Source organism: Alosa pseudoharengus, unplaced genomic scaffold, assembly GCF_046254945.1.
Source record: "Alosa pseudoharengus isolate Yale_2024_CS ecotype anadromous, Long Island Sound unplaced genomic scaffold, YU_APseudo_1.1 YU_APseudo_1.1_scf_22, whole genome shotgun sequence".
Taxonomy (NCBI): Eukaryota; Metazoa; Chordata; class Actinopteri; order Clupeiformes; family Clupeidae; genus Alosa; species Alosa pseudoharengus.
Genome location: NW_027468680.1, coordinates 16,315,968 through 16,325,470, shown reverse-complemented (window position 1 = coordinate 16,325,470; position 9,503 = coordinate 16,315,968). Strand labels below are relative to the sequence as shown.

At 40.8% G+C, this 9,503-nt stretch overlaps 1 protein-coding gene across 1 annotated transcript in view; it reads right to left on the bottom strand.

The window, feature by feature from the left end:
• Positions 1–3,893: 3,893 nt before the first annotated feature.
• Positions 3,894–9,503, bottom strand: part of LOC143139309 (proton-coupled folate transporter) — a 36,770-nt gene continuing 31,160 nt past the window's right edge. The window contains exon 7 of the mRNA XM_076299913.1: positions 3,894–4,653. Within this exon, the coding sequence (XP_076156028.1) occupies positions 4,605–4,653 (49 nt within the window). The 3' untranslated portion in view covers positions 3,894–4,604. The remainder of the gene's footprint in view (positions 4,654–9,503) is intronic.

Genomic DNA, 9,503 nt, shown 5'->3' with positions numbered 1-9,503 from the left:
GAGATTTTCTGCCAGAGTTAGCAAGCTACCTACCTAAGCTTTATGCCACAATGCTACATACCCAGAAGTTGAAGCTTCTCTCATACAAATTAACATCCCCCAGAATGTCCATACGAAAATGTTCATCATGTAATCTCAACTATTTAACTAGTTAGACTGATGATGCAAAGTTTGCTAGCAAGTAAGCTAATATGGAAAGTTCGCTAGCAAGTTAGCTATGGCTAAGATGGAGAGTCTGTTTGGGGAATGTGTTGTGTTTGGGCGCATATCGCCATCTAGCGAGGCGGAGTAAAACATTAATACTTTGGTCTACGACAGTGTTTCTCAAACTTTTTCAGTTTCAGGACCACTTAACTAACCCTAGCTAAAAAAAAAAGATTAGACCTACTTCAACAGTAGCCTATAATTAGTCTACACTATAGGCCTACTCACTGAACCACCTTGCTTATTGTCTTTGCGCTTTGCTTATTGTGTGGATTCATACTGTATGACAGGGGTCGGCAATTACGTTTGGACCCGGGCCAATTTTTTTTCAGACAATGGCATCGCGGGCCATAGCTTTTGTAATGGGGGGGGGGGGGGGGGTTATAGGCCTACTATTTAAATTATGAATTATTATATTATATTAAAATAAACATCATCTAACTTTTAAAATGCATTTAATTTAATTCCATTAAAAACGTTTATTTGCTTATGTGCGCTGTTTTTATGCCGCCTGCTGCATCTCCTGTCGTCTCTCATGAAACAGGCGACTTGCCTAGCAACTTGCCGTAACTAATGTGTACAAATATTATTCTTTTGGATGACGTGTAAATGATTAGCTGAACATTGCTATATGCTAGTTATCGATGCAAAATGTCGTTGTCAAAAGCCTTGAAAAGAAAAATTGATTCAGAATGCAGGACCTACAAAGAAGAATGGAAGCAGAGGTATGTGTTGAGCCTGCCTGCATTTATTAATGCCAAGCCTATTAATTTAACGAAACATAGGCTATTTTTGACCTTGCCCACTGGAAGAGGGAGACAGGACACTTTTTTTTTTTTTTTTTGCACAAGATTACGCGCACTCGCGTGCCAATACCGTTCCGACCTGTGCGTCATGGATAACTGCAAGGATGTTCCACCTGTTGTTTTGTCACTTTAGTAGGACTATCATCTATACCTCAATAAATGTTTTGAAATTGATGGGATTGCTGTAGGCCTTTTTTTCTTTTTAAAAACATGGGGTTAAAAAAAATTTCATTTTTTTATTTTTTATTATTTAAACAGCAAATTAACGTCATCTCGCGGGCCAGATAGAATAGATGGCGGGCCAAAATTGGCCCGCGGGCCACTATTTGCCGACCCCTGCTGTATGATTTAAACTGGCATATCTTACATAGACAGTGTTGCAGAACTGTTTTTACATACAAGTTGGTTCAATATTGCAAACAACTCATCTATATTATATTTTACCACGTCTGCTCGCGGACCACTTGGGATAGTTTGCGGACCACCAGTGATTCCCGGAACACACTTTGAGAAACACTGGTCTACGAATATGACAGTGGTCCAGTCAAATCTTTTACTGTCTATGGTCAAATCCCAGCCGAGCTATAACTGTAGCTCGACTTACCTGTGCATGTAAACATACTGACTGACAAAAAATCAGAATGAGTAATTATAACAGACGAGTAGCCCTGTGGACACACAATATTGTTGGAAAATTGAGATGTGTGAAACACTATTTGACTCAAATGGTAATCAGAAATAATTTGTTATAAAAAAAGACTAAAATGTGTTGACTAAAACTGACTAAGATTAAGATACCTTTAGTTTTCTTTTGACTAAAACTAGACTAAAATGACGAGACTTTTAGTCGACTAAAACTTGACTAACAAAAATGATATTTGAATGACTAAATATGACAAAGGCTAAAAAGGACATTTTGTCACAAGACTAAGACTAAATTAAAAATAGGCGACAAAATTAACACTACTGTAGACGAATGAGGCATTTGTGTATGTATGCAAGTAGATTAGGCAGAATGGACACAGTGATGCCTACAGGACAGTTACAAAAGGTTGACTGATGTGAAATGAACTGTTGTTTAATCCAGTGTTTTTCAACCTTTTTTGTGCCACGGCACACTTTTTACACTTAAAATGTCCCACGGCACACTAACATTCTGTGTGAAGAAAAAATAAACATGCCATAGCCTAAATTTTCAAATAATACACAGATATGGCCTTATTATGGCTTCTATGCAAGACCTGGGGCCTATTGCACAAAACTAGGATAAGGGATTAAGCCAGGATATCTTGGTTATCCTGGCTCAATTTATCCGTGATCCAGTTGCACAAAAGCGGGATAGGGGGCAGCAGGATATGTTATGGTATAAATCACCATGGCGATTTATTCTGTGGAGCTAGCCTGCTCCAGACCAGGCTAAGTTCCAGGATCTATTTAATCTCATCCCTTATCTCAGTCAGCAGTCACCACAAACGGAAACCAATAGTTATTCCACTGCCCACTACACATTGTTATCACATGTACCTAGACCCACTGTCATTATTTAAACGTTTGTGATCATTAATTAACTTTTACATACTCGCCATTCCCGACCTGTCATGCAACAATGTGACGTCACGGGAGTGCCTAACCATTTCACGCGTGGTGGTCGCGGAACTAGTTGCAATATTCTCCTTAACAGAGGTGTTGCTGTTTGTTGCTGTTGTGAGAAGGCTATCTACCTACTTCACATCGTAGAAGAAGCAATGAAGCCACTCTAGTTGCCATGGTGAATCAGTGAATCTGTGATCGATGGCGGGGTCTATTTGAGGGAGCCGTGAGCGCGCACTTATCCAGGATAGGTTTCACCTGGCTTGATGAATCCGTGTCTGCTCATCCTGGCTTGCTCGTTGTGCAACCAATTAAGCCTGTACACTCTTGTTTTGGATTCATTGAGCGCAGCTCAGTAACTTATCCCGGATGTCTTAATTCTGCTTTTGTGCAACAGGCCCCAGCTCAATAAAACAAGCGCCCTCTGTTTCATTTGTAGGTCTAATTTAATTGTTGTTATGAACTGGATATGTGATGATTCTGTGAATACTGGATATGGGGCCCCCGTTGTACAATGCCTGCATACCACAAATAGTGCAATCATACAATCAATGAGAGCATGTGGTTATAAATTCTTTGATGCAACAGTTGCTTTTCTGGACCAGTGAGTGACATTTGGATAATTTTCTGCGGCACACCTGATGATCTCTCACGGCACACTAGTGTGCCCCGGCACAGTGGTTGAAAAACACTGATTAATCAGTAGTATCTTCAGTAGTATTTTTAATTAGCATTCTCCTCTATGGAATGGACTGTGTGTGTGTGTGTGTGTGTAGGGGAAAGACAGTTTACAATTGATAGCCTCCAGTGCTTAAGCAAGTTGTGGGGAATTAAAAGGCTTAAGATAAGTTGTTTTGTTGTAAATGAGGTGTCTGTGAGAGGCTTATTGGGAGGAGAGGTTTAAGGTTTTAAAGGCCATTTTAATTATGTCTACCTGATACAAATACAAACTTTATTTCATCCACTTCCAATCAGATTCTTGCTCCATCTCTCTTAGTAGGTGCTTACTCATGGCCTACTGGTTAGCACTTCGGACCTGTAACAGGAGGGTTGCCGGATCGAACCCAGACCAGTAGGCATGGCTGAAGTGCCCTTGAGCAAGGCACCTAACCCCTCACTGCTCCCCGAGCGCTGCTGTTGATGCAGGCAGCTCACTGCGCCGGGATTAGTGTGTGCTTCACCTCACTGTGTGTTTCACTAATTCACGGATTGGGATAAATGCAGAGACCAAATTTCCCTCAAGGGATCAAAATAGTATGTATACTTATATACTTATGTTGAGAAACAGATGAATAACATTCAGTAACTTTATTCATTACTGCAGTATACAGTAATTTTTTTTTTTTTTATACATCAATGTACATTCAATCATTATTTTACAGACCATTCATATAGTGCCAAGAAAGGCTGCAGTGTCACATCTTACATTCATAATGTAAACATATTGATTAAACAGGAACCTCTATTTAAGTGCACATACATTATGGCAAGTTGATCGTATATGCTGATAGATGTGTAACATTAGTGAAACATTAAAGTGCAATGCATTTGACATGGCAGTGAAAGGCTACGAGTCTTCCTCTGCAGTTCGCTATAGGAGCACATCGAAGAGTCTAGCAATTTATTGTGCTCATTACATATTTCACTCATCATTATATCTCATTTCATGTCATTTTCACTGATTTAGTAAGGTGTATAATTTATGATCTTGTAGTGACTGGACTGAAATAAATTAGCTATGTGTCTAACATCTGACACACGTGATATCGGCGGTTCATTTGTGATGTGTTTGTACTTAATCAGGAAAAAAAAAAACATCACATTCAGCAAACCATGTGAACACCTCCAGTAGGATCCTGAATTTCCCCTTGGGGATCAATAAAGTATCTATCTATCTATCTATCTATCTATCTATCTGACCTGTATAGGAGAAGGATGGAGGCTCGCCCCAGCCCAGAGGACAGACGTTTGGCCCAGGCCCGGGTGTCTTTTCTTAGACCAGGTCTACTGGATCACCTGACGTGGCTGAGTGGGTTGCATCTCACTGACCCATCTGCGTGGGGGGAAAAAAAGACATTCAAGCATCTCGTGAGGAAGAGAGCAGCTCCATGGTGAAGTTACAGCTGCTCTTGATTACTGTTTTCTGAAGCTGTAGAAGGATACAAAAGCGATTAGGCCAAGTATTTCTGCTTTTCATTAAAACATAACCATAAGGAATGGCACAAATCTGTCCAACTAATTGGGTGGGCTATGAAAATACTAAATCAACAGAAAAAAAATAAATGAAGTTGAATGCCTGGAATTTCTTTCAAAAGACAAGTCCGGTAAATATTTGCCCTTGAAACAAAAATATCAGTCAACACACACTCAACACAGATAGCCATTACCGTTGTCCTTGGTGTGGTTAACGTTGCCTTTTAACAGAGTGCTTTAATATCAGTTTATTTCAGATTTAAGTGTAAACAGTTTCTATGAAGAGTAATAAACTGTAATTTAAACCATTACTATCTACAGTCGTTGTATTCCTTAAATAGAGAGGAACCAATCAAGAATGTGCTCCTCAAAATAACAGATCTCATCTTGTAAAAGGGCTATATTTTGAGATGGTGGATGTAAGGCATAAAGTCTGTCTGGGCTTGAAAGCACACCGCCTTATTATAGTAAGTAATCTCAGTGACCGTAGAAGCTGTGACCATTATTATGGAAAGGAAGATGCCCGGTCAAACATAATTCTCACCATTTGGTGAGGGTCACACTGACCAGAAGTAGCAGTTTGTTGGCAGAATGTGTGATGCCGCTACAGTAATGCAAGCCTCTTGGGAACAGTGTCCAATACAACTTCTAAAGCGCTATGAGTGACAGCTCAGCATACCAACCAATACCAGTTAAGACCTGCTCACCAATCAAACCTGGTAGGTTCTAAATAGCAGTGCATGGGGTGAGAACAAAACCACTGGCAATCACACCCCAAATATGACTCGATCAGGAAAATAAGAACTAGATGTACCGCAGAGCGGTACAAAATATGACCGCCGCCCAGTCCAGCACATTTTTTCCACAAAAAGAAATCACGCTGAAAGGCCTATATGATTCTAACTGTCTCACTAAATTACATTATCCACACTCAATTCTTGGTATCTGCTAGACAACAAGTACCAAAACATGATTAGTTCATAGATTTCACATGTAAAATTCATTTTATACAACCCCACCTCCATCTTGCCTGTTCATAATTCTGAGAAATTCTTGATTGTTTGTGTTATGTTTATGTAATGTGTGTGGGTGTGTGTGTGTGTGAGTGTGTGTGTGTGTGGGTGTATGTGTGTGTGTGTGTGTGCGTGCTTGTGTGTGTGCCTGCGTATGTGCCTGTGCATGCAAGCGTACATCTACTGTGTGAGTATGTGTCATACGTATGATTACTGTGAATGTATGTGTGTGTGTGTGTGTATCTGTTTGTGCACATGTGTGCACATAAAATGGGTTAACATGACCCCTGGAGGCAAACATACGGAAAAAAAGATGGTCATCCTAGGCCCTACAGTTCTCAAGATATTCACAGAGAACTGTGTCTGCCCTACCCTCCTTTCGGGGGGTCCAGTCCAGCGGGGGGGCTACAGATCAAAACGAAAAATGACGGTTCCATGCTATCCATGTGGGGGTACATGCCCACCAAGTTTTGTGTACCCCGGTCTTTCAGTGTCCCGGAAATCCTTGTTGGTGTACGTCACTAAATGAACACATAAATTATTTTATTGTAAGGCCCCCCATGAACGAAAGTACACAAAACTTGGCATGCATTCGGAGGGTGTCATAATGATCCTACACTTTTAATTTCGTGCAGTTTTGACTATGTTAGGTCACAGATACCTGTGATTACACCTCATTTTTACTTTTTTGTGTTTAACTAGGTGGCGCTATACATGAAATGAGTGGTTATGGAATGGGTTGACATGGCCCCTTGAGATCAACATACAAAAAAAAAATGGTCCTACTAAACCCTACGGTTTTCGAGATATTCACAGAAAACTGTGTCTACCCTACCCTCCTTTCGGGGGGGTCCAGTCCAGCGGGGGGGCTACAGATCAAAACGAAAAACGATGGTTCCATGCTATCCATGTGGGGTTCGCTGCGCGGCGGTCATAATAAGACAGAGCTGATAGAGCTATAAGAACCACGGGCTGGACATTGAAGTACTTGATTTCTCTGTTTGCTCCGTTATTCGCCATCGGACTGTGCTTCAATGAGTAACAGTATCTATGGTAAGTTACTGATGACTGATGACTTTGATGATGCAAGTCATGGGAATGACTAATCTAAACAAACAAATACATCTCCTTCCTTTCCCATGTCACAGAAACAAACAAACAAAATGCAGTTATAAAATCATCCTTCCTTTGTACATTGCTAAGCATTGATGCTCTTAAATTCTATATCTTTCTAGGCTGAGTTTTGGTTTACTCTAGTTATTTCAATGGAATGTGGATTAGGGGCTAATTACTATCAAATATATGTATATGGTAATTTGCTTTTCAAAGGAGTAAGCCGTCTAGCGTCTGCTCTCATTTTTCCTACTGCAGCTCGGAAGGCCTTTGCGTCAGTACTATTTATTCACAGAGAAGAACAAAATAAATTAACCAAAAAGTATGCACAGTCTCAGCAGATGTGTCATACCATTACAAAGCCTTGCACATTTGATGTATGTAAATTCACTGATATTTTAGCAACTTCCACAATAGACCTTTATCAGACTTCATTGATGCAATGCTAAACAAATATTGCATAAAGATTAAGACAATGAGCAACAAGAATAATTTGACACATTGAAATGTCAAATTGAATGCATTGAGATATGAATATGTTTCTGATGCAACCACACATTTTTGTTCACTGTAACATAATGGTGCTTGTGTTACTATACAGGTAAATACCAGTATTTCATTGGGGAAGTCATTTCAAAGAAAAAACAACGCATCAAACATCCACTCCGAGTTAGTGGTTAGACCAATTCATACTTCTTTGTGTCTATTTTTTCTTTTGTAATATGATGTTTCATCTAATGTTATGTCTTCCTCCAGGTGTTATTTCATCCACCTAATGTTATGTCTTCCACCCAATGTTATGTCTTCCACCTAATAGTGCTGAAGGACTGTGCCGACCAGCTGGCTGAGGTTTTCACCCACATCTTCAACCTCTCCCTGTCTACCTGTTCCATACCCAAGTGCCTCAAATCTGCCACCATTGTGCCGATCCCGAAAAAGCCAGGGGCGATTAGCCTCAATGACTACAGACCAGTGGCCCTTACCTCTACCATCATGAAATGCTTTGAAAGACTACTGCTACACCACATAAAAGATTCCCTCCCCCCCACACTGGATCAGCACCAGTATGCCTACAAGGCAAACAGGGCAACCGCGGATGCTATAAACACAGCCCTGCACAGTGTGCTAACTCACCTTGAACATCCTGGCACCTACTCAAGGCTGTTGTTTGTTGACTTCAGTTCTGCATTCAACTGCATTATCCCCGCAAGACTGGTGTCCAAGCTACATGGCCTTGGCATCAATACCAGCATCTGCAGTTGGATTTACAACTTTTTAACAGATCGCCCCCAGTCAGTTCGCCTGGGCTCACAACTCTCCTCTGTTCTCACACTCAGCACTGGAGCCCCCCAGGGCTGTGTGTTAAGTCCCCTTCTCTACACCCTATACACTCATGACTGCACCCCAGTTCATGACAGTAACATCTTCATCAAGTTTGCAGATGACACCACGGTTGTTGGATTCATTCACAACAATGATGAGTCCGCCTACAGGGATGAAATACAAAAACTCGCCACCTGGTGCTCCATCAACAACCTGTCTCTCAACACCTCTAAGACCAAACAGGTGGTGGTAGACTTCCAGAGGATAGGGACCGACATGCCCCTATCTACATCAACGGGGACACTGCGGAGAGGGTCAAGGACTATAAATTCCTGGGGACATACCTTTCACAGGACCTCACATGGGCAACCAACACCACACCTCTTGTGAAAAAGGCACAACAGCGGCTATATTTTCTTAGGTCGCTCAACAAAATCAACCTCCCCCAGAAACTGCTACTATACTTTTACTGCTCTATCCAAAGCATCATCTCACATGACATTCTGGTGTGGTTTAGCAGCTGCACCACTGCTAATAAAAAAGCTCTGGACAGAGTAAGGAAATCTGCACAAAATATAATTCAAACACAGCTGCCATCACTCACAGACATATATCACACCAGATGCCTGCAACGTGCAAAAAACATGATCTGTTCACCCTTTTGCCATCTGGAAGGCGCTACAGTTCCCTCCAGTGTCGCACCTCTAGACTCTCTAAGAGTTTTTACCCAAGTGCCATTAAACACCTGAACAATTGACAGCACTGCACCCTTTGGACTATCTTCTTTTTCTTTTTAGCTATTTATTTACTTATTACTGTCCATATATTGTTTTGCTGTCTTTTGTCTTAGGTGTAGTTCATGTTCATGCTTAATGTGTCTTGTTATGGGTCACCACTAGGGGAAGTGCAATTGAATTTCGTTGTCACTATGTGCCATGACAATAAAGGCATTCTAATTCTAATTCTAATTCTAATGTTATGTCAAAGATTCTATAGTTAACTAAGATGAATCATAAGACGATTCACCAATGGAACGAAATGGCACTAGTTCCGGACTCCTAAATAGGCGTGTCAAAACATAAACTTTTCTCTAAATAAGCAATAATAACATATACAGATAATTTTGTATACTATTTTACAGTCATTGTTTGTGTGTGATGCCAATGAAACACTCTTTCGGACACGGAATGAATAATTTCATTTTGCCCCGTTAACCGAGCTAGCTAGCTAGCTAGCTAACGTTAGCACAGTAAACGGAAAG